At 41.2% G+C, this 26,063-nt stretch overlaps 1 protein-coding gene across 1 annotated transcript in view; it reads left to right on the forward strand.

Annotated features, from left to right (window-relative positions):
• The window catches only part of MRS2 (magnesium transporter MRS2), a gene marked incomplete in the record, with an annotated part of 468,540 nt that overhangs the window by 370,338 nt on the left and 72,139 nt on the right, over positions 1-26,063 (forward strand). The window contains 1 exon segment of the mRNA XM_044065745.1: positions 4,765-4,917. Coding sequence (XP_043921680.1) covers positions 4,765-4,917 — 153 coding nt within the window.

Below are 26,063 nucleotides of genomic sequence, written 5' to 3' on the forward strand. Positions count from 1 at the left end.
TAGCCAGGCTTCCGAACATCTCCCACTCGGTACATGAAATCATCTTATCATCGCATAAGTCTACCACTAGAAAGACTTATGCTAGTAAGTGGAAACATTTCTCTTTCTGGGCAGAGGCTAGAAATATAGATCCCTTTTCAGCCCCTGTGCACCATATTTTGGATTTTTTAGTGGAACTTTTTCATGCTGGATCTTCTTCTGCCACAATTAGAGTTCAGTTAGCTGCAATTTCAAACTACTAGTATTATGTCCCATAAGCTTTGTAAAGCTTTTCTCAAAGGGGACTACTTTACTCAGGCCCCCAAGGAGAGATCCCCCGCCTCCGTGGGATCTAAATTTGATTTTAGCTTCCCTGATATTGCCCCCCTTTGAACGTGCAGCTTCTTGTTTCTTTCTTAGAAAACCCTTCTTCTGGTTGCAATTACTTCAGCCAGAAGAGTTTCTAAACTTCAGGCTCTTTGTGTTCGCCCTCCTTATCTAGTTTTCCACAATGACAGAGTTTCTCTCAGGAGTAATCCTTCCTTCCTTCCAAAGGTTTCTTCTGAGAATAATTTGAATCAGTCTATTGATCTCCCTGTGTTTTTTCCAAATTATTCCAACAAGGTGGAGTACAAATTGCATCAGTTGGATGTTCATAGACAGTTACGTTTTTACTTGCATAGAACTAAGCAAATCAGAAAATCAGACCAGCTGTTCCTGTCCTGTGCTGAGGGTAAATAAGGTCTACCAGTGTCAAAAGTAACTTTATCTAGGTGGTTGACGTATATTATTACATTGATATATCAGCTAGGGAATAAAGAGCTTCCTGCTAAACCAAAAGGTCACTCCACTAGAGCTCTAGCTACTTCAGTGGCTTTTCAGGCAAGATTGCCAATGGAAACTATTTGTGCGGCAGCTACATGGGCCAATCCTCATACCTTCATTTCACATTATAAGCTGGACGTGGCCTCCAGGAGCAGAGCTGATTTTGGTTCCACTGTTCTGAAGAGTCTGTTCCAATGAGCCACCCAGGATTGAGGTGCTAGGGACGCTGTCCCAACCAGCAAGAATGAAGGCGAAATAGACAACTTAACATTAAGAAGTTATGTACCTACCATAACGTTCCATGTTAATTGTCTTCTTCTCGCTTTCTTTCTTGCGTCCCACCCTCCATTCCCCTATCCTAGTAGACTGAGAAGAGTTCCTTATGTTTTTTTTTCACTGGCTGAGTCTTCTCTTGCTATTCCTTCTGACTGGTAGTCTCTCCAGTAAGATTTATGCATTCTAGGATAGGATTCCTGTATTATTATGTCTGCAGTTAGACTTACCAAACGAGATCTGGGTATCTAGCACCAGGCATCATGGGATATAGGGGGCCTCGAGCCAGTAAGCAGCTCTCGAGCTTTTGAAGATGGCCGAGTCAGAGCCGAGGATCGGCTCCGAACCCAACCAGCAAGAAAGAAGGCGAGAAGAAGACAACTAACATGGAACATTATGGTAGGTACATAACGTCTTAGTCATAGTCTCTCCTAGTGAGTGCAGACAGCCTGGCAGTGGTTTGATATATGAACTAGCAAGGATGTGGTACTCATCAACCCTTTCAAGCAGTGTAAGTCTGGCAGTGCATCACCATCTGGATAATCTTTCTGCTAGTGCTCTATATTCCAGAGCTGTCAGTTGTCAGTGTAGATGTATTAAGTTACAGTGCAAATACTCTGTTAGAGTTTTGGCTCCATCTCGATAGAATGTTCAGGTGGTCTTCCAGGAATTAAGTACCTGGAGTTATCTGTTTGCTGTTGAAGAGAATGCAGTTGTTCTCAGCTTGTGCTACTTTCTTCAGAGCAGGAAATCTGAAGTGGATTCTTTCTTCCTGGACTGAATGCTTCTTTACACTTTCCCACCACTCCTTTTCATCTTACATGTCATCATGAAATTCATAGCAGGAAGCTCAACCTGATCTCATTGTGGCAGTCAAGGATGACCTTGTTTCTGGTTGTTTTGACTATTTGTCTTTATTGAAACAGTTCTGACCCAGGTAATGGGCACTGGAGCCTACAGCAGGATAACCATTTCCATCCCAGAACTTGCCTTCTTTAGTAACTCTTATGTTTATCTACATCTCCAAGTGGAAATTTTGAAGATTCTGGTAACAAATGGGATGTCTTCTACTCTGTGCATTTATTTGACAAATTGTAATTAATTCTTCATTTAGACAGCAAATTACTCACATTATCTTTATTTTGTAAAAGTGTAAGTCTACAATGTATGTCTTAACCTTAGGTACTTTTTCATTCTGTTTCATGTGTATTCACAATTATTTTGCATGCCTTCTCATTTGGTGTGTATTATGCCTTGATGGAAGGCAGGAGTCTGATACAGCATAGGCTAATTGAGCAATACTTGACTTGGGGAAATTGAAGCAGCAGGTAAGGAGAAACTGGTAGGGGAAGACTATAGGTGAAGTGGAGAAAGTGGATGTTAAGAGACCGTGAGGGTGTGGAAGATCCAGGAGGTGCTGTGCAAGAAAAAGAAAAGGATTGGTTAAGCTCCAAAGGTTGGTGGTGCTCTAGATTCTTGTGGTAGTCTTCTTAGGAATTACAATGTTTGATGTTACTGACATAAAAGTAGTCTGCACTTGTGTCTGTTTTATATTTAAAATGTTAAAAAGCTGGATTTAGAAAAGCAGATTTTGAAGATTGAATCTGAATCTTGATTAGCCTGTGAGGAAACATTATCTTTGTGAGATTAATTTCATAGTTGATTTGTGCACCTGTTAACTTTTTCATCTGGCAGTCTGGGTGGACTTGAGGTGTCTTTTGAGGGACTTTGTTCATATCATCATCCTTTATATGAAGTTTTGAGTTTTGGGCTTTGATTTACTGAAAGCTATATTTGGTATTTCAAAGGGACTGAGTGTCTGTCTGGACTACACCTCATTTACTGCCAATGCTGGCAATCTGAGCTGTCCCCCACCAAGTCCATACATCTGCCTTTTTTTATCTTCTTTTGCAAAGTCCATGGGGGGTGTTTCCTCTTTCCTTAGAAGCTTACCATTGTTTATAGTTTAAGCTATGCCAAGTACATGCATTTAGGAAGTTGGAGGATTTGCGTGTCTCTTTTGGTAAGAAAGGTATTGCAGTTGCTAAACTGACCTTGGCTGTATGGATTGCCATTACCTTTTCATGTGCCAGTTATCATATCATCAGCAAGTACTGACAGGGCTCATTCTAACAGAGCACTTGCTGTTTCTGATAGAAAGCATCCATTGCATACCTTTATGCTATGACTACTTGGTTATTTGTGAATATCTTAACATATAAACTAGACACAAAATAGCTGTCTCTATAATTAATCCATAAATTTCACCGTTAGTACTTCTGCTTGCATACTACTGATTAAACTTAACCTTCACCGTAATCTTGTTTGTTTATTTATTTATATGTATCTATATGTGTATGTTTTAACATGGGTAGAGCACAGATCCACATGGAGCTTTTTTCTGACAGCTCAGGAGTCTTGTCTGGTTAAGTGACTTGCTCAAAGTCACATAGCTGGGCAAATTGAGGTTGAGGGAATCAAACCCTGGGCCACAGAAAGCAGGTTGTTAACAGCTCATAGCCTTAATGTGGTGTACTAACTGCCAGTTGTGTATATATTTTTTCTCTATACAATTCTTTTTTATATAAAATATCCATCATAACTAAAGAATCATCATCATCTTGGAGCTCTGAACTTACTTGAGCCCATATATTATCTTAAGTTTTAACTGCATTAAGTAATATGTCTGTCTTTCTAATCCGAAAATTTCACCTTTACTACCTCTGCTGTGCTGTTACTACATACACTCATCCTCATTACTGTCTCTTAACACAGATGATCATAATTGCATCTGTAAATAATTGTTATAACATATTTGTACATACTGTTATGATGTTAGCATAACTATACATTTGCCTTGTTTTCATTAATATCGCATACATCTGTATAATTATTATAAAAAAATGTATATACAGTTAAGTTATGTAGTATAAAGTAAATATTTATATGCATACAGTACCACTGTAGTGTGGACTTTCACTATAGGAAAAGAACTTCTGTGGCATATCATTGTAATACAGGATATGAACTTCTGACTTTATTTTGCATTAGCTGCATGGTTCCTCCCTCCATTCTTGTTTGGGATTTGAAAATGCAGATTGTGATCTTAAGTGTATCCCCACTGCACAAAGCTCTCACAGTAAGATATAACAAGTACTTAACAATATCACCTGATATTTGAGATGACTCTGTGCATTGGATATGTTTTGCCTTCCCTGTTATAACTTTTGTGTCTGGGCACATGCCTGTTATATTAGACGTTCTGTTATTTATTACAAAATTAGAATTTTATGCCCATGTTTTCTTTTCTTTGTAATTCCCCTCTCCAGTGTTTCAAGCGGTATCATAAACTAAAGATCTTAGAGTCAGGTATTCCTCTCTTATACTGGCAAAAGCATGTTCCTCTTAAGATGTCAGGGGGCACGTGCCCCAGACATGACAATTCAAGATCAAAAACACCTTACTGCTGAGAGGCACCTGGAAAGATTATACAAGTGTTTATAGGCATTGCAAAAAGTGGGTGAGTACTTCTTTGTCTTTTATTTATGGCATGCTTTTAGAATTTAATTTGATTGGCCACTGGCACACTGAGTCTGATCCCCTTTTGTTAATGAGGCATTGCTGACGTTAGGAATTTGTATGTCATGGTTCATTTGCCTGTTATTGATTTATCTTTTGCCTCTACAGTGAAGAGAGTACTTCAGGGATTGATCTTGCGGAGGAAATGGAGCTGCTGTTGGAAAACTGTTACAGACAAGCAGAAGATCTGGGTAATGCTGCAAGGGAACTCAGACTCCTGATAGATGACTCTGAAAGCATTGTTTTCATAAATCTTGACAGGTGAATAGCTTTTTTGTTTGTTTGAGTCCCAAAATTGACACACTATATCATTTTACACTTAAATTTGAAATTTTTCTTGTTTATTTACAACATTAAAGCATAAGAGTGTTGTCTGTAAAACTGATGTGTAAAGAAAGGTATTTTCTGTAACCTAAATCCTTGAATCCAGAGTTGTCCATTTTTATCTGATTAAATGAATGGGACTTGGATCTGACTCAGATCTGGTCTCAACACCTTTAAACCTTTTGCTGTAGAGCTCTGACTCCTGCCGTACCAATAATTCCTTTTCCATTCTCAAAATACCTCAGATCTCTTTGACTGCCTGAACCGAACAGTCACAGACGCTCTGATTTCAGTGTTAGGATAAGTGATTTTGACTACTTTTATAGATGTACACCTTTTTCTTGCTCAGCCTTTGCTGTTGTGTCTTTTTCATCCCCATCCTACTTTAAAGTTGCTGTATATTAAAATGTAGGATAGCTCTTGTAGGCTTATTTAGATATAGTAATTAGTTTGTGTTTTTATAGCATTATAATAGTCTATAATCTTCTAAGTATTTTTCTAAATGTTTAGTTTTAGTACCTTCTAGTGTGCTTAACAATTTTTCCCATCTAGGTAACACGGCTGACAAAAGTTTTAAAAATGCATGAAGTGTGGCCTAAGATGTCCCTGCAAGACACCCACTCCCTTTGTGCATACTGCTTGGGAGCAGCAAAGTTTGTGCTTCTTTGGGGTCACAATGCCCTTTAGAGTAGAAGGGACAAATGTATATTGAAGGGTCTTCTACCTGCTCATTTGAGCAAGTCTATGTTTTCTCCTTTTCTATTGGCTTTGAAGGAAAAAGAAAAGGAGAAAGAAAAGAAGTTTTGAAATTAAAGGATTCATCTTCAGAAAGTAAGACTCCCAAGAAGGGACTCAAGATACCCACAAGATGGTTTCTGGTCCCTGCAGTCGCCATGTGTCTGGCGCCAAAGGTTCCAAAGTCTTAGATCCATTCACTTTCTCCACAGTGTCTTTTTCCCCTGGAGTCTGTTAGCCCTCGGCTCCACTCACCAATACTACAGCATCAATCTAAGGTATCCTCAATTGCATCTTCTTCATTTAGATCTGCCCATTCTTTAAGGAACCTTACCAAAGCAGACATTGACAGAAAGATGCAGAGATTCCTTTTGATGCAGGTACAACTGGACGTCCTCTCAACTCCATCCCCTTTGGTCAAGTTGGGAACAATGCCATTGACCCCTTCACTAGTGATTCTTTTGCGGGTCCAACCTTTGGAACTGAAGCCTTCAGATCAGAATATCACTGAACCACCTATGTTGACCCCTGTAGTGTCTTCTTTGGCCTTGACTATTTACCAGTCTCCCTCAACTCCAACTTTGTCCGATCAAGACGCAAGATGGAGCTGAAGCTTTGGCGCTGGTGCTAGGGGGAATGGATCAACTATAAAACTTGTCATAGCCCTCCCTTCCTCTCCGGGCATTCGCTCTTGACAGTTTGGCTCTGAAATTGGCCTTGGAGTCAGGGCAGGTTGGGAAGTCAGGATCCCTATCTCTCTTTGTTCCCCCCTTTAGAAAGACTTCCTGAACTCCGATTTCTGCTATGGCTTTTGAAGCCTTCCAGCAGGTTTCTGAACTCCAATTTCTTTTATGGCTTTTGAGGCCTTCCAGTGGATCTTCTCCAAATCGAGAAAAGATGTGCCTCTTATCTTCAGATTCGAACCAGCCTCCTACTTATTCTGCTGTGGACTCCACCCCTTTTCATCGGCAGGCACAGTCAGCTTCCAAAAGCCTCTGGTACGTCCTGTCATTGAGCTCCCAGTCTGATTCAGAGCAGTTGCCAGAGGTTCCCAAATGATAGGTCCATAGAAAACAGATTTACTAATGGAAGCATTTGGATTCATCCCTGGAATCAGTCCCCGAAGGCATGGATTTGGATGAAGGGCAGGGTTCTCCAAGATTTACCTTGGGAAACCTCACTTTTGGTGAAGTTCTAGAACTGATGAAACAGAAAGGGAGATGGTCCACCAAATACACTTTCCCCAGAAGAATCCATGTTTCTGGAAGCTTTTGAAACTGCCTTTTCTACATCCTGGTTGGCTCCACCCCTCCATGATGCCATCATTGATTTGATGGTGCAGTGAACATGGAAGGAGCCTGATACAGCAGAGCTCTGTCCTTCTCCTCCTGTAGCAGTAGTTACTACAGGCACTTCCTTTTTAGGGTTGGGGAGGGCATTATGAAGGGTCGACGGTTCAAAGTAGTTGGACTCAGTTATAGGCCAGCCTTCACATCAATGTCTTGGAAATGAGAGCAGTCCTATTGACATTTCAGGCATTTTAAGATGCTCTTCCAGTGGGTGTGATCTCAGATCAGACAGACAATATGTCGGAGGTCCAGTACATTATCAAGCAGGGAGGAACCAGTTGTTACCATCAAGCACTTCCAGTATACTAGCAGGCAGATTAATCAGGCACATCCTTTTGCCTCATGAGTAGTCCTTCAATCAAATAGTTGTGAATGGCAACTTCCACTGCTGGGACTAACCTTGCAGCAACCTGTTTGCGCTTTACCTGAACAACAAGTGCAGTATTTATTTTGCCCTAATTTTTTTCTGTGGTCTACAGTTGGCCCCGATGTCTCTTTTAAGCCCCCACCCCCTTCTTTGATCCTGAAATTCATTCAGAAAGCCAGAAGGTGCAAGGTGAAAGTGATCCTCATTCCTCTATATTGGCCTCAACAAGTCTGGTTTCTGTACCTCTAGTCTCACCTCCTATATACACCCTGGATGCTGACTTACAGGCCAGACCTCCTCTCCCATCCATCTGGGCATCCTCTCCTGGACGTATAGACCCTGAAATTAACTGATTGGTTGTTCCAATTCTAACAATGGCCAGGGCAACAGATTTAGAGAAAATGCGGTCCAAATCCTTACAGCCTCAGAAAAGTCGAGCACCAGGAGAGTATACCAAAGTAAATGGAAAAAGTTTTCCTTTTAGGCTACAGGGAAGGGTTTGGACCCCTTTTTTGTGCCTCTTCCTTCCATTCTAGAGTTCCTTTTGGAATTGTTCCAGAAAAGTGTAGTTTTTCCATGATCAAAGTTCAACTTGCAGCCATTTCCAGTTCTCACATAGACCATAACGAGACTCCCATAATATCATTAAAGATATCTAAGGCTTTTCTTAGAAGAACTTTCCTTCTTTAGCCCCACTGTAAGAGAACCCATTCCTCCATGGGATATTACAGTGGTGCTTCAAGCTCTCACACAACCTCCTTTCGAGCCAGCAACTTCTGTAGATTTAAATTCTTAAGATGGAAGACCATCTTTTTGGAAGCAGTTACCTCTAAGAGAATTTCAGAGCTACAGACTGTCTCATGTAAACCACCATATATATATTTTTTTTCCATAAAGACATGGTCTTCCTGAAACCAAATCCCTCTTTTATTCTGAAGGTGACATCTGAATCCAGCATAAATCAATCTGTTAACCTACCTATTTTCTTTACAAAATTCTCCAGCAAAGGAGAATGCACATTGCTTTTAATTGATATTCACAGACAGCTTCGGTTCTACCTCCATAGAACTGAAGACTTCAGGACATCAAACCAGTTATTTATTGCAATATCCAAAGCAAAACTGGGACCGGGTGTCTCTAACGTCACTTTATAGGTTGAACATCAATGCAGGAATTCAGCTCAAATGTATTGGGGTATGTAGATGGACGTATGAGTGTGAATCCTCAGACTGCCTTGCCACCAGCTCGAGCTCAGGTTGTGCATCATTTAGACTGTTCTCTGTTTGGTAATTGCTTCAATCATTTATCCAGATAAAAGCCCCATTGGGGATGCTTCCTTTTTATCTTACAATGTTTTTTTGAAAGTTGTGGATATCAGCAGTGGTAAGTTAGAGTGCAGTAGGCAGATCCTGTAGAAGGACTCGCATACCAAGTGTCTTTTTCCCTAGGCCTGTGACACTATTACAAATCTTAATCTGTCAGTCATTTGTTCCCAAAACTCTTAGTTCAAGGCTTTCCACTCTCAACACCTTTCTAGAAACCCAGCGTCTTAAATGCTTGGCCCAGTCCAAGATGGTTGACTCTGCATCCTCAGATGTCCCTTGGCTACCGAAGAAAAAGAAATTAAAGAAGACCCGAATGGAGATACGATATATTGTTTGTGAGTCTGACCTACCAGCTCAGTTTGCAGAACAGCTGTACCTCAAGTTACTTCTCAGTTACCCACTACCAACACCCCATTGGATGCTGGAATGGCTTCTGAGGCCTTGCAGACTGCTAACATATCACTTGAGGACTGCATGGCATCCCTCAAATTTTAGTTAGGGAAGGGATCCCAAGCTCTCTTATAAAAGTCAGACAGAGTTCTGAACCTCCATGTCTCATCCAGGTGGATATCACACCCAAAAAGAAAAAAAAAACAGAAGACTAGGCATTTCCGTAGGGAAAAGGAGTGGATAGCCTTCTCACAGGAGGTGTTCAAAGCTATTATGTCTTTGAAACCTCCTTCCTTTGGTTCTGTTCAACCGCAGGCACTCCTCAGAAGCCTTCCTTCATTTCCTGTTCTGTTGTTGAGGATCAGGACTACAGCCCTGATCATTCTCTAAACTGTTCACTCAGCTGCATTCTCCAGGGCAAATCTCTTCCAACAAAGAGAACTCCCTCTCACCGGACACCTTTATTGAGGAAGCTTTTCTTGGGAGACTATACAGAACATGGTGAAAAACTTCAAATGGTAATCCATGCAGATCTCTGATGTTAAGAAGAGGTATTACATCCTCTTGGAGATGGGTACCCCTGCCCCTTCTTCATTTCTTTCTGCCCTTGGGTCTTTCTACTATGCCTTTCACTCTGCCTCTTCTGCACCCAATTCTCGACCACCAGCTCTTAAGAGATCAGGCAGGTTTTACAATGTGCATTAACAGATAACAGAGAGCCAACAAACTGTAGCCTCAGGCCCTGGGATTTTATAACGCTGATCTTCTGTTTGTAAGGGTGCATGCTGGAGGCATGCAGGAAAAAATTGACCCTAGTTGTTTTTTGGTAAAGGTCGTGGGACAAGAATGTAGGATTCCCTTTCTTCCTCATGATGAGGTCTAGGAACTCACTCTCATCCTGGCTTTGCTTGGCGGTGAACTTGAGGAAGGAAGTGGACCTGTTGATGTGTTGCAGAAAATTTTGAAGATTGTCCTGACCTCCATTCTAAATCAGAAAAATGTCGTCTATGTACCAGGACATGTCGCTGAAGAAGGTGGCCACATGTTCCCACTTCCTAAGGGCCGTGTTGGCCAGGCTGGGGGCCATGGCTGCTCCCATGGCTATGCCTATGCTCTGTCTGTAGTATTGCCTATTGAACCAGAAGAAGTTGTTGCTGAGGAGGAGTGAGAGGACTCTAGCCAGAAGTTCTACCTCTCCTTGTAGTGCTGCATGATCCGTTTGGTATGCCTCAGTGGTGGCAGAAATACAGTAGTCATGTGGCAAGACGATGTATAAAGACTCTACATTGATGGTGACCAGGATGGAGTCGCTGTGCATGGGGATGTTCTTAATCTTGTCAAGGAAGTCCATAGAGTCCAGGACGTAGGATCTGTTGTTTTCAGCTAGAGGTTCCAAGTGAAAGTCCAGGTAGAGGGTGATGGTCTCGGTAATGGAACCCCCACTGGCTATAACTGGATTTTAAGAGGGGTCCAGTAGGTTTTTCTATGGCTTGAGGATACCAAAAAATTGGGGCAGTCTAGGGTGGGCTATGGTAAGAAAATCGAGGAGCCCTTTGTCTATTAGTTCGTCATCCTCAAGTCCTTCAAGGTTGTTTTTTTATGTCCTGGTAGGCTGTGTAGACCTGGTCCAAGCTAATGGATTCATAGAACCTGATGTCTTGGAGCATAGTGGTGAGTTTGTTGTTGTAGGAAGCGGTGACTGTAACCGGGATACCACCACCCTTGTCAGCCTTTTTCACCCTCCTGGTGTCGTCCTGGCTCAGCTCTTTCAGTGTGGTGAATCCCTCTCTGGTGATGTTGTAAATCCTCTTCCTGTTAGGTTTGCCAAGGAGTGTCCTGATATCTCCCTCACATTTCTCTTAAAATGCCTGTATGACGGGGTTCGGAGGAGGGCAGAAATTACTGGGTATTTGCATTTAACCATTCGTAGAGCAAGGGTGTCTAAATTCTGTCCTTCTGTCTTGTGGTTGTGTCTTAGCTCCAGTTTTCTGGAGAACAAACTTAAATCAATGATTTTTTTTGTGACGTCAGATCTCTGCTAGGGAACAAACGTCAGACCTCTCCTAAGTACGTTGAGTTGTGCATCAGTTAATGGAACCAAGGAGTGGTTCCAGATGACCACTGGTCCGTTTTTGGGTCTCTGTTCCTTCTTCCGCCATGTGGTGTTTGTGCATGCCCCCGGAGTTTGAGATCCCTCTTGCCCTGCCACATTCGGTTCCTCCACTTGTGTTGTACCTGTGTAGAGTCCAACCTTGGGGGGGTCTCCGTCTCTCCTGTGTATGCGTTCCCTGTGATTTGGCCCCATGTTGGTCAGAGTCATGGGACCCTCGCTGCTGTCTGTAGTCCTGATGTCCATATTGGCTGATGCTATGGTCCCTGTTGGTGTGGCAGGAGTAGTGGTGGAACTATCCAGTTGTAGTATGACTGGGGCCTCGGGAAAATTCTGGTGGTGGGTACTGGGTCCCTTATTGGTCAGTTTGCCAAAATAGCTGGTATTGACAAAACGTTGAGCGTTGGTGATGTCGCTTTTAAGTTTCTTTACTTTCCTGTCCTGGATTTTCTTGTTAAAGGTGTTGATTCTCTCCTTGATGATTCCGAAGTGTTCCTCGTAGGGCAATGATTGGTGGGCCAGCAGCTCAACCTTGTTCTTCTCCTGTTGCCTCAGGTTGTGGGCTAATTGTAGGTCCACCACTCTCTGGCTGGTTTCCTGAAGTGTATCGTTCAGTCCTTCAGGAACTGCTCATGTGCATCCCTGCAGAAAGGTCTTTTGTAGATGATAAGACCTTTGGGGATGAGGTTATGATTGGTGCAGGTGTAGAGGAAAATGTTTTCCCATTTTTAAGCAAATCATGTTCTTGAGCAGGTTTTCCAGCTGCCCTAGGTGGTGCTCATTGGGGGAAAAGCTTAACCTGAGCAGTAGAGGTATCCTGAAGATCTTCAAGTTAGATGTCTGGAATCTTGAGTACGCTGTTGAATCATGAAGAATCCATTTCTGCCTGGCAACCAGGGGCTTCCTTGGCAGTAGCCAACTGGCCACAGTATAAATAATGGGGGGGTTTGAGGATCCTGAGCCTGGTGGAGTATAGCCTCCCTTAAAAGGAAGGAAGAAAATAGTCAAAGAATACTCCTTGAGTGCAGCTTGGGGAGAAACTTTAGAGGACTAACCTTGTGGTGCCTTAGGAAAAAGCAAGTCCTGGTGGTGAATGTTTCTGCCTGTGGGGTCCCGGCTTTTATGTGGGGTTTGTGGCTGCCTGGGGTCTCCGAATTGACCTTCTGGAGGAGATCCTTTGTTTAAAATCACAGAGGATAGGCAGCTTAATCCTGTTAGTGCTGGAATCTGTGGAGCCATATAAAATCTCAGTGGTGTGGCTGTCAGTGGGCTGGACCCCACTCAGAGACAAAATCAGAAGCAGCCCACTAACACCAGGACCCCCGGGATCCCTGATGAGAAATATGAGCTCAACTGTATCCTCCACTACTCCCTGAACTACCACCACATCCTCAAGATCATCACTGATAACTGGCCAAAATGGCTTTAGGAAGTGGGAACACGACCATGTCTTCAATTCCACCAACTTCAGCAATATGTCTTGATACTTCAGGTACATAAATGACATTTTTCTGATTTGGAATGGAGGTCAGGACAATCTTCAAACTTTTCTGCAACACATCAACATGCCCACTTCCTTCCTCAAGTTCATTGCCAAGCAAAGCCAGGATGAGATTGAGTTCCTAGACCTCATCATCAGGAAGAAAGGGAACAATACATCCTTGTCCCATGATCTTTACCAAAAACCAACCAGGATCAATTTTTTTCCTGCATGCCTCTAGCATGCACCCTTACAAACAGAAGATCAGCGTTCTAAAATCCCAGGGCCTGAGGATTTCTAGTGTCTCCAAAGAAATGACTGACTTACAGGCACTAGAAAGAGACTTCCTACCCAGGGGTGCACAAAGAGGCTCATGAAGAGGATACTGGACCCCATCATTCTCAACAGCACCCAGGGCTTTCAGGCCATTCACTGCCATCAGGACCCCTGGCATCCCTGATAAGAAATATGAGCTCACCTGTATCTTTCACTACTCCCTGGACTACCACCACATCCACAGGATCATCACTGACAACTGAACTATCATCACCAGCAACAGGAGTTTTGGACACCTTTTTCCAGATAAACCAACTTTCACAGCTAGAAGGGGCAAGAGTATCCACAATTTCTTGGAGCACCCAGCACCACAGACCTTGAAAACCCAGGGACTTACCCATGAACCAATCCACCTTGCCATTACTGTAGACACATGAGTGGAACCAGCAGCTTCTTCTGTCCGAACAGCAAAAGACATTTCTCCCCTAATTTGAGAGGTGATTGTAACTGGAGGGTGTGGTTTACAGAGCAGCCTGCACAGAAATGCAGCACTTTTTATGTAGGTAGGACTGTGAACTCTCTGAAAACCAGAATTCCCAAACACCTCCACAATATAAAATATCTCAAAAGAACGCACCAACTAGCCCTTCATACCATCAAGACCCAGGACCACAACACCTTCAAATTCCACCTACTTGACCACTTACCAGAAACACTCCTGAATGGCAACTGCAATGCCCTGTGGGAGAAAAGGGAGCTACAGTGGCAGTTCAGACTTCAAGCCAGAACACTTATGGGAATCAACTGCACAGACTTCCTTTTACCTGTACTGAACTTAAGAAGGGTAAACCATAAGACGGTCTAGTAAGATACCACTTACTATCTCATTTTTTCTTTTTGTGCACTCCAATTCTAGCCATCCTCTTTTATTCCTCTTTATCATTTTAGGATTTAGGTTTTTCTGAACATTGGTTACATTGGGTTACTGTAATTTCGCATGAGGTATTCTTGTTGTTGCTGTTTTGAATTTTAGGGTTTCTCCTTTTCGTTTTAAGTCTCCTCTACAAATGCTAAGTTGGTATTTATTATCTGTGCGTATATATTTCTTTTTTTGTTGCTGGGCTACCCACCTCTCGGCCTATTCCTTCTCTATTTTAACTTTCTCTGGTTCCATCATGCTTCAAGGGGTATTACTTATAACCCTCCTCCTGGTTTCCTGACCCACTTACCGTTGTTCCTCCCACTTCTTTTTCTGTCTATATTCTGTCTTTATTTCTCTCAGGTTTTTCTCTCTCTGGTCTTTGTCTGCATCAGCCCCATCTCCTGCGGGTCTTCCCTTTAATTCTCGTTCCCTGCACATACTTTCGAGCATCCCTAGCGCGGCCTTGTTAATACCCCCCTGGCATGTATCTGCTTTCTGAGCCCTACTTCCACTTTTGTATTCGACTGTAGTTGCAACCTTCCACCACAGATATAGCCCTGCAGGGCTACACACTCCACTTTTTGTATGCAATTCTAGTTCTTACAAAACTTTTTGGTCAAGTTTCCTTCCGCATCCTTCTCCATGTACCAGCCCTACACACACTCCCACTCCCCTCCTGCGCCTTTCACCTTCTGGTTTTCTAGTCTGTTTATTCTTCTGTTTTATTTTATTACATTTTTAATTTTCTTTTAGACGACTTTTTGTTTATAGTCTCACATTGCCACACCGAGGCACCTAGACCACTGGCCTGACTGTGGTTTTTCTAGTTGAACCACTGGCCGCTCTTAGTTCGGCGGTCTCTCACTGCCTAGGCCCAATCTCCCCTGTATAGGAGCAGTTCCACCTTTTTCCTTTTTCTTTTCTTCAAACTCGGTCCCTCGCTCTCCCTTGCAACAGACATTTTAAATCGTTATTCCTCACCTCCACCCAATAGTCCATGCAGTACACATGGCGTTTAGACCTTTTACTACCACTTTTGTGTAAAGGTTAAACCTCCCCACTTTTGCTCCAGTTGCATGATGTTAAGACAATCAGGCACCCATTTTTGTTCTTTTTACAACTTTTTTTTAGAATTCTTTTTAGAACACTTGGTACTCCTTCAGAGCCATTTATCTCTAAGCCCATCTCCCCTCTTTTAGTTCTTTTTGATATGTTTAATTTCTGGGTGCCTCCAGCCACCCCGCCCCCTCCTCCCTCTCTCTCTCTCTCTTCTTTAAATGAGCCACCCTGGGGAAGGTTTTTTGAAAAGCGACGCTAACCTTCCAGCTAACTCTTAACTCCTAACCGCCACCAAGATAAACTCAAATCCAAGCCCGCTCGACATCTCTCCCTCCCTGGAGAAGAATCTAGGAGTCCACAGCTTTTTAAAGGCTTAGTCCTCTGATAGCAGCTCCATGTGCATGGAGCTACTTAAAGTGTTGGGCTGGGTGTATTTAAAAGCGTTTATTTAACAGCGATTGTTTGTGGGTTTTTTTTGCTTTTTGTTTTTTTTTTTTAAGTTGTAATTTTAAAAAAAAGTTTTTTTAAAAAGGTTTTTTTCATATAAAAAAGTTCTTTAAAACATTTTACTGCTCGCACGTTAAGAAGTTAACAGTTTAATATAATTTTATTTACTCATGAACCATTCAGTGCTTTTGCGAACACAATGAGAAATTGTTTCTGCAATTTCCCAAAACTATATTGGTCATTTCACTGTTGAGACACTCCGGCTGATTGTAAAAGGATTAGCCACTCATGATATGGTGAGATAATTTCAGCAGAGCTCTTCCAATCATAATAAAGGGCACACCCCCACAAGATTGGTCACCCTGGGCACATCCACCCTCAGCTACATAAATAATTGTATGAATGCTCAGTTTATTCATACTCTGGAATGATGCTTTGGCTGGCTCTAATAAAGAACACCTCAAAAGAAGAAGAAGAGAGATTGTGTCTGCTTGCCTTCTTTTCAAGCCTTTTCTACTGTTTTGTTTTTTTGGACTGAACTTTGTCTTAGCTTGTTGTGTTTCACGTCTTTGGGCTGTTTGCTGACTTTGTCTTTTGTTTGGGCTGCTTCTGATTTTGTCTCTGAGTGGGGTCCAGCCCACTGACAGCCACACCACTGAGATTTTATCTGGCTCCATGGGTTCCAGCACTGACCGGACTAAGCTGGCTATCATCTGAGATTTTAAACAAAGGATCTCCTCCATAAGGTCACTTTGGAGATCACAGGCAGCCACCAACCCCATCTAACAGCTGGGACCACACGGGCAGACACATTCACCACCAGGACCTGCTTTTTCCTGAGAGACCACAAGGCTGGTCCTCTAAGTTTTCTCCCCAAGCTGCACTCAAGGAGTATTCTTTGGCTAAGTAAATTATTTTAGAGAAGCAGAAAATGCTGGTTCAAATGGAGGCAATGTAAGCTTTTCTATCACAAAATTAAGATCCCAAGGGGAAGATATGGGCTGCCTTGGTGAGTTAAGAGGCAGGACTTCCCTGAGGAAAAGCTTGGCCTTCGCCCTAACCATAAGTGGAGATATAACAGGGTGGTAGGTATTGATAGCAGACAAATGAGCTTTTATAAAAGAATGGGCCAAATCTGATCAAAATAGTCCAGAGAGATATTGTACAGAGGGAACTGGTGGTGAGTGGGTCCTGATTGTTTGCAGCATCAGTAGGGATATCTTTTCCATTTAGCAGTATATGATTTTCTATTGGTGGGTCTCCTGGCCAGACTTATGGATAACTCTTCTACTCAATAGCCAACCACCCTTTTTTCCTCCTTCAGCTCTGGGTATTACTCATATGTCACGAAAACTGCAACAGTGATTTTAGTCAGGACATTGTAGAGCTGTATAAGAATTTGCATAACAGTAGATGTCCTACCAATCACTGTTGCAGTATTCCATCCCACCCTCTATTTCCCTCTCCTGTGTTTCACTTCAACCTTCATTTTCCTCTCCCCCTTTGATTTAACCTTTATTCTGTTACATGGGAACAAAGGAGTTTTCTTATCTATTCAAGCTACACCCCTCCTATCTGACCAGTCTTCAGGCTGCTGGCTTGGAGATAATCTGGTCTGAGGATCCACACTTGTGCATCCATTTGTATACCCCCTTGTATACGAGCTGAGGTCATGCATCAAACGTATGACCTAAGGAAGCTAAAGCTTTGGTACCCTAGCCGGAAATCAGTGGTGACAACTGATCAGTAGGACATCTACTGTTATGGTAAGTTTTTACACAGCTGTACTATCTGTATGACGTTGGTCTAGTTCAATAACCCATTTGATCATCATCTGCAGCTGTTTAATTAGTAGATATAATAAATAGTATTAACTAGAAAGAAAAACATAGCATGAAAGAGTGTCACAGCTGCCAACAGCTCAACCTCCAGGAGAGGAAGAAACTAGAAGCTTCACACTTGTCTAACCACTTGCAGGGCAGCAGTGTTTAGTTGTACCCAGGACTGGGATCTTCAGAAAGATTCTGTGTATGATCCCGTTATTGAGTGAGAATAAAGAGATAAGTTAAGGGAGAATGAGGCAAGATACTAGTTAAAGTCTTCTTCATCTGCTGCCCTGGTCACCTTTGGACTGTCTGATATTAAGGACTTGACCTTGTGCTATTTATTGACCAAGTCTTTTACTATTAGATGGTGATTTGACTGCACAGATGCTAGACTGTATCCTTATGGAATATAAGGTGATGTTACAGGAGAGATCTCCACAGACATTTTCTTTGAAAACTGCCTGTTGTGTCCACCACTTCCTTTACCAGCTGCCAACATGTTAATCAAGTACTTGACTGTCAAGTCATTCAATGCTTTGAGGCATCACATGAGTGAATACTGGGACAAGGATATACTACACTCTACATTTTGTGATTAGTTCTTGTGTCAAGAATATTATTTTCTTTTGTATGCCTTGTGATCTTTGTCCTTCCTGAAAAGGGTCTTTGGACCAGAGCACTTGCCCATTTAATAAATGTATAAGCAAATGTGATTGCCTGCTTCTACCTCCCTTTTCTATGCCACATCTTTTTTTCATTTTGAGAGATGCCCAGGCTGAAAAAATCCTTTCTGTACTGGCCTTTGGCTCCTACCAACCAAAAGGAGCTTACTCACAGTTAGGAAAAGAAAGACTAGGAACTTGGCTCATTTTCGGTCTGGAACCCATTCTTATTGTGTAGAAGTACCCAGATTCTGGTCCTCTAGCTATGTACTCTAAGGAAGTAAAGTGAGATCCTTGTCTAGTGTTTTAGAGCAGATTCCTCAAGCATTTCAGACCAGCATAGGTCTGAGACCATAGCACCCACCCTTTACCTTACTGCCAGTTAACGAGTCAAAGGCTTTGAAAAGGAGCAAGACAGAAAACTGGCACAAAACTATCCATGACTCAAAAATGCAAACAGTATCAGTTCTTTACTATGCTTTCTAATTAAATCATCTTCCCCAGTCACTCTGAACTTGATGTTGCTAAACTGATAATTAAATGTTTTTTTTTTTTCTGCAGCATGTGTATAAAGTTGATTTAAGTGAGAGGCAAAGTAACAAGGAGCCATTAAGTAATTGAAAAAGTACTTTTTGGAGTTTAATTATGAGTAAATTCATACACTGGTTTGTGTCATACTTGCATGGCAGTGGGAATAATGCAGGCCATCAGTGAATAAGTGGAATTTGATAGTATTGTATTTGTGGCAGTGGTGAAGGTGTCCGTATATAATGCTTTGCTGAAAAACAAATAGGTTTATTATTTATTTTATTTATTTAACATTTGTTTACCGGGAAAGTCCAACTTGAAACAAAGCCAATTTTCGGCAGAGGTCCGGGGAGAAACACTCTAGATCCATGTCTTTGTAACATGGGAGAAAACCCACACGAACGCAGGGAGGACATGCAGACTCCACACAGAAGGCACTCTAGCCAAGAATTGAACCGGAGGACCTCTTGCTGTGAGGCGACAACGCTACCCCGCACCACTGCACCATCCTGAAAGTTGTTGAAATGCGGTGCTTAAAATGGTTATGACTGACACAGGTAAGAGTGTTGTGTTCAGTAAACAAATGCCATTTTCCCATGGCAACAGAAAAGTGAGAGATTGAATAAGCAAGTGAACAATTCCCAAATGAAGTTAATAATACTTAATTCCATGTTAAATGAAGTGGAAAACAACAAGGAGAAAAGATGTATTCATGATTATACTTCCATATACTTTCAGAAAGAGTGGACAGTCTGGATTGTGTAGCGTATATGAAGAACTGGTTGGTGGACTGGTCATGTTGCCTTGCAGGCTGTATTAATTTGGAAAGAACTTTCATAATACCTTTCCTTGTGGTGAGGCCAATAATTGGACTTCAAAATACTTTGGTGAGAACACAGTCCTGATATGTCAGAGAGCAGGTTTTGTTTCACTAGTTATAGCCTAGTAATGTTTATTAATTAGGAAATGGGCTAGTGTTTTCTGGCTCTAATTATTCTGAACAAACAGTCAAAAGGCAAGTAAAAATTGTCAAGATCATTCACACATGTAACTTGAACAGTCTGAAGTGAAAGTTAATGTATTCACTAATTTTTAGAATCCAGTATATTGTTAGGAATCATGGAGGATGCATTTTTGTGATCTTTGATAGTCCGTGATCCTTCATGATTGTGGGAGTTGAGGGTGTGACACAGGGTTGCTTGATTGGAGTTGTACTCTCAGGGCAAAGTTTGCAGCAAACCTGTTACCCGGTATGTTTGTAATATCCTTAGGGTCATAATCAGAAACAGCATTATGTAAGACTTCTAAACAGTGTTGCGAGTTATTTCTGAGTTTTCTGATGTATCTGAAGAAGGGCTTATAATTATCCTTAGCCTTGGTTGCTAGCCTTAGTTCATGAGGTGCTTTGCTGGTTTTTGTAATGGCCTTCAGTTTCCTGTGAGATATTTGTACTTCTCACATGCTGGTGTATTCTGAAATCTTAGGAAATTTGAGGACTTTCTTTTTTTTTTAATTTCCCATCATATTTGGAGCTGGTAGGAACTGCTAAGTCAATGCAGTTTTCCAAGCCGGCATAAAGATTTTGTATAGCTGGCTGTATATCTTGGGTCTACTGTGAGACTACTGTGGATAAATTTAGACATTTTATATTATAATTGGATGATGTTTGCCATATTGAAGTCTCTAAATAGAGTGGTGTTGGTTTTTGATGACTTGGTGGTCTGACTTGACTATTGAAGGACCATTCAGTGCAAGGTAACAGGCCAGAGCCAGATTTGTGTGGACCAGGTCAAGAATGATATTTATTATTTGATCACTGTTGCAGCAGCTTTCATTGTACGGACCATATCCTACAAAAGATATAATAGCTGGCCAGCTTACATAGCTTAAGGGTACCTTCCACTAGCCCAGACCACTGACAGCTTAAGCAGAGCTAGAGGAAATCATGGGTCTGGACGCTAAGCCCTTCAGAACTTTCCAGATGCCAAAGAGCACTCCTTTTGCAGGCTTTTGTGGATTGACAGTCAGCTAGCATATCTCTATTACAGGGCAGTTAAGTTCCCATTAGGGAAACCCTACTACGTGTTAATTTTGTGACAGAAACTTAACTTTTCTGTAATTTAGTTCATTTAACCCACAAAGTTGTTTATTAGACTGCCACATGACTTTTCAGTCACATAAATGAAGTGCTACTTTTTACTTTTTTGGAAAAAGTTGTTAAAGTGTATTTTTTTTTCTGGTGGCAACCTTGATTAAATTACTTCTAGGGGCTGTGGTCAGTTTATGCTCTGCTTTTCACAATGTATTTAAGTGGTAAAAAACTACTTTTTTTATAACTTGCCTCTTTTACCAACTGTTGCTTTAAGTGTTACCTGGACTTCAGGCTTCATACTAGATTGTTCATGGAGAAACAAACCTGTTCTTTCCTTTTTCCTTCCTTCCTCCGTCCACAAAAAGAAGAACATTTCCAGACATCATCTGCCCCTTCAGCAGGCTTCAGATTTGCCTCAGCTGCAAAAGGATGACTGCAATGTCCATTTCTGTCTCCTTAGACCATCTGTCTTTTACCTTGGTGTTTGTTGTAGTTCTTCCAGCCAACATAAACTGGATGGGAGGGGTTAGCTGCATCCTCTGTGACTGTTGGCTTGCCCTTTGGGGGGAAATGGGAGAACAACTCTTGCCCATTTCAGAAGTAGCAGGGAAATGCCTCTCTACCTAGCTGGAGTGGGATGCCAGTCCTCCAAGATTACTTGCATGACAGGAGTCTGTCTGCTTCTTTGGAAATTCTTGTTAAAAAAAGGAAAGAAAGAAACTTAAAACATTTATATTTCCCTGTCTCCGTTACTTTAGATAGGAATGACTTATGTGTTTAGCTCAGGGATTACTTCAGGGTCTTGACCAGTCTCATTGTAGTTTTACTTGTAAGAGAAAAAGGAATTCATTTACTGAAGATTCCCAGTATAATAAACAAGGACATTATTTTGAGGGAACAACTTCTATTTTCTCTCCCTAGGTAATGGATTCGGATTCTGAAGAGAATGTTTCTTCTGAAAGTCCCTTAAGGGGAATTTTCTTTTTCAGAAAGCATATCTAGGATGAACCAATTTTATTGTGGGCATACTCTTATTCCAGTATCCTTGAAATAATAATAATATGATTTGTTATAATCAGAGCTTTCTCAATCCACGCCTGTTTTTTTCCTATACTTCCAGCATTGAACAATTTTTTATGACAACATACAACATGCCTGAAAGTCAGCCTGAAGCTTCTAAGAGCGCAGATGGATTGTATAAAGTTCTTCAGTATTACAATTTTTATTTTCTAATCTCAGATCTGACTATGCAGTCATTTCTTTGACAAATCTTGATGTTGCTAACATTTGGTAAACGCTAATCACCCTTCTGATAATTTGGGGGAACAAGTGCATTCTTTTGACACACTTATTTTTTGAATTCTTAATCATCAAGTTCAATTGTTGAAGGTCTTGCCTGCCTCTTTTGAGAACTGAGACACATTGTACTTTGCACTGTACTGAATAAAAATCTTCCATGATGAATTCACTTATTGCTTTTGCCGCAAGTCACCAAACACTCTAAGTGTGCTTATGATTCAGCTGATGCTTATTCCACAACTGCTGCTATTGGAACTGTTATGAGAAGGTTTGTGTGGTTACATGCTCAAATTTACCTGAGGGCATTAAAACTAAAAGTGTGAGTTCTGTTTATGAGAAGTGCTTTTGTGACCATCGGCCAATGAAGTTATGCTAAAGTATAATGAAAGGAAAACTGATTCATGGACTGGCTCCAATTTTTTAGTCTTCCTTTTCCATGTTTCTTAAAGGTTTTAAACCTGCCTCAGCACCTTTTTATAAAAAGCAAAATAAGCAGACACAGCAAACTTCTGGCAAACAGACATTAAAAAAAAGCAATGCCAAAGAGGAGCTTCCCACCAACATCAACAGTTCAACAAGTCTGAATGACTATTTACAGATTAGATGGTAACCCCCACTACCCACCTTGGCAAGTCTTTAAATGTACCCCATAATCTGCCTCTCCATTTTTCTGTTTGGCAACAGATAATCCTAGACAAATGGTTCTGAGAATGATACTTCATGGGTATGGATGGCAGTGGGAATCTCTTCTTCCTTTCAAGGGGATTACTCCTCATCCCCCAGATCAAATTTATTTTTACTTCCTATCATTCAGCATTTCCTCTTTTTCTGATAGTTTTTTTTTAATTCAAGAATGCTCTTCTGGTACCAAAGAACAGAACATTATGGAGACCAGTCTCAAATCTTTCCTTTCTAAATCAGTTTGTGAAAGTGTCAGTGTTCAAAGTTCTACCTCATCACAACCTGTTACCACTGACTCCTCCTTTCAGTTTTTTAGCAACTGTACATTTAAAAAAATGGTTATCATTGCATTCCTTTAACCTCTGATCAAATTGTAGTTAAGGTTTTCTGTATCTGGATTACAATTTCAGTTCTCTGCGTTATCCTCTGGTTTGTCCTTTGCTGCAAGAGTGTTCAGAAAGTGTCTAGCTCCAGTGATATCCTACTGCAGACTGCAAAGAATTCACATTTTCTTTATTTAGATGAATTTATTCTTTACAGAGTCTTTCCTTCTGGTCTACGCAACAGTGGTTTTCCCTTCTTTTGCAAAGAGCAATTGCCACAAGCTAACTCGTAGACTGAACTTCCACACACAAGACATGGTTTTGTTTGATACACTCCATCGTGAAACAACTTCAGTCAACTCCTTAGTTGATACAGCATTAATAACTATTTAAACACCTATTTTCTGATGATGTGTAGAAGGTATTAATGGAGGCAAAGAAACCCGTGACAAGGAAATTGTATGTTACTAAATGGAAATATTTTCTAATTGATGCCAAGACAAGAACCAGGACACTTTGAAAGCTAGTACTTCTCTGGTTATTCAATATTTGTTTGAGTTATTATCCTCTGGCCTTTTTTTTTTTTTACTCCTGTATCAAGGTTCTGTTGTTGGCCATTTCAGTGCGTCTGCCTACAGATCCTCCCCTTTCAATTCATAACCATGTAAAAATGTTTTTGAAAGGAGTCCTGCATACCCATTCACCTAGAAAATAAGTGTATCCTCCCTGGAATCTTAACTTTGTGTTAGAAAAATAATTCTTGCTCCATTTGATTCAGCTCATTAGACTGATTTGAGTTTCTTAACATGGAAAACAGTTTTGTTGATTGCTCTAACTTCTACAAGAAGATTGTTCGAGTTGCAAGCTATCATGGTGGGTTGACCTTATCTCATTTTCCACAGAGATAGGGTCTTCTTGAGAACTAATCCTTCTTTTATGCCTAAAATGGTATCCAGGTTTACTTTGAGCCAAGATAATCTGTATGTTGTTCTTCTTTCCAGTACCTAAAAATGAGAAAGAAAGGGTTCTTTATATTCTGGATGTCCTCAGACAACTCTGATATTATCTTGACATAACTAAAACCTTCAGAAACTCTGATCAAATTATTAATTTCTTATGAAGGTAAGAAAAAAGGATAACCTCTGCCAAAGTATACCATCTCCAAATCTTTGCCACGTGCTATTTCCTTTTGTTATGTGCACCACAAGTCAAGTCCAGGCAGGGTCAAACCATACTCTACCAGGGCCTTGGCTTCATCAGTAGCTTTGTGGACACTGCTGGACTCAAGATGTACTTTAAAAGCAGCAGCTTGGTCCTCTGAACATATTTTTACGAAGTACTACAAACTGGATTCCGTTTCCAGGTCTAGAGCAGGCTTTGCTAGGACCAGTCTCCAGGAGCTACCTGGCCATCATTTCTCTTCCCAGTCATTACGAGCTAAGGTAGTCTACTGATGCAGCTAAGGCTGGTGCAGCAGTGATCAAATGATGAACATAGTTTAGTTGTGTAAGTAAACCTATCATAATTGTAGATGTTTTAATGATCACTGCTGCAGTATCCCCTCCCTCCCTTATTTTTTATATGGTTTTTGTTTGTTATGGTGAGGGCTTTGTTTTTACCTAGAATCGACCTTTTTCAGGGCTCTAGCCTCTTTCAGTGGGTATAAAAGCTGTGAAAGGCTTGGTGCCAAGACTGCTGATTGAATTGTCAACAGTCTGAGCATGTGGAAAGTACCCTTAAGTTCTGGAAGCTGGCTGGTTGTTGCATCCTGTGCAGGATGTTACCTGTATAGCTAAGGCTTCTGCAGCTGTGATCATTGTAACATCTGGTGTTATGGTAAGTTTACTTACACAGCGGTACTTTCCCAACCACAAGTGTGTTTGAGGATGAGTTGACTCGCACAATTTTTGTTTACCGAATTCAAAAACAGTTGTTTAATCCATACATTGCAAGTATAGGTACTCCAGTCTCTGGATGGATAATTTAAGTCACCTTGGATAAATGAGCATTACTTATAGTGATATAGATTGTGTGCCAGAAGTTGGTATGTTTATTTGGAGGTAGGACACTAAGGAGGTAAATAACAAGCTAGAAATTGGAAGTCTGCCTTTCCTAAGGTCAGCCGAGCTTCTAAGAGTGCACTGGTAGACTCTGGATATCACTTATGCAGGGATAATCTCAGTGATAAATACGGAGACTACACTGCATTTTCCAATGGATCTAAAGGTATCGAAGGCACAATAAACAAACACAGAGGATACTTTCATTTAATTTGAGCCAGCTGTCTGTGGCAACACACACACATAGATATGTTACACATATGGAAGAGTCTCCAGATCAGGTAGTTTGTCATTAAGACTTGTGTCATTGAGTTGAGCCACCTTGATGTAGTCCACTTTGGGTTATGATATTTTTAAGTTTGGATGTTCAATAGATGAACTAAAAGGAGCACAACAGATGCAGTCAGTGTTTTGTCAAGTATGCAGAAGTCCCTAAATGAGAGGTGCAAACCATCCTTTGCAAAGCAAGTTGGGCTGTCATCTTATCTCAAGGTGATAATACTGGATCACCCTAAAACGACACCAGTTGCTTAGTCAGTTGTTGAACTCCACTGTTATTTTCTTTGAATCTAGTCTTAATTTTCCATAGTGTCATCTTATCAACATATTCGCTATCATATCATAGTCATTTCTACTGGTAGAGAAGGTATGAAGGGCCCTAGATATGTCCACAGTTCTGACTCCTGAGAGGTAGCTGACTATAAATCTGTCTTTGTCCAGCCTTGTGAGTTTAGAGACTACAGTAGAGCTTCCCGTTACTAGGACTTTTCCAGAAGCTGATTTAATCATGCTAAGCAAGGAGGTTGTTTGTTGGCATTGACATATTCATGTCTAAATGCATAGAATGCGTACATTGTGTGACTTTTGCTGATCTCTTGGGGTAAGAATTTTTAATTGCATCAGCATACAGCAATTTTGTGTTATCAGTATGAGGATGCTGTAAGTATGGGGGAGTATGTGACACTGTGATGCTCACTGCATGTAGTGGACTGGGGAGGGCTGTCTCCAGATTTGCTAGGTGTATACACCTGTCACAGATAGGCTCAGATAGGTTGAGTAGGAGTTTATACCAGGTTGCAAGCTTGATTAGTAAGGTGATTTTTTTATATTTATGATTTGCTTATGACCAGTTTAATGAAGAGTTATTTAATT

This window comes from Protopterus annectens, chromosome 3.part0, assembly GCF_019279795.1.
Source record: "Protopterus annectens isolate FY-2018-M chromosome 3.part0, PAN1.0, whole genome shotgun sequence".
Taxonomy (NCBI): domain Eukaryota; kingdom Metazoa; phylum Chordata; order Ceratodontiformes; family Protopteridae; genus Protopterus; species Protopterus annectens.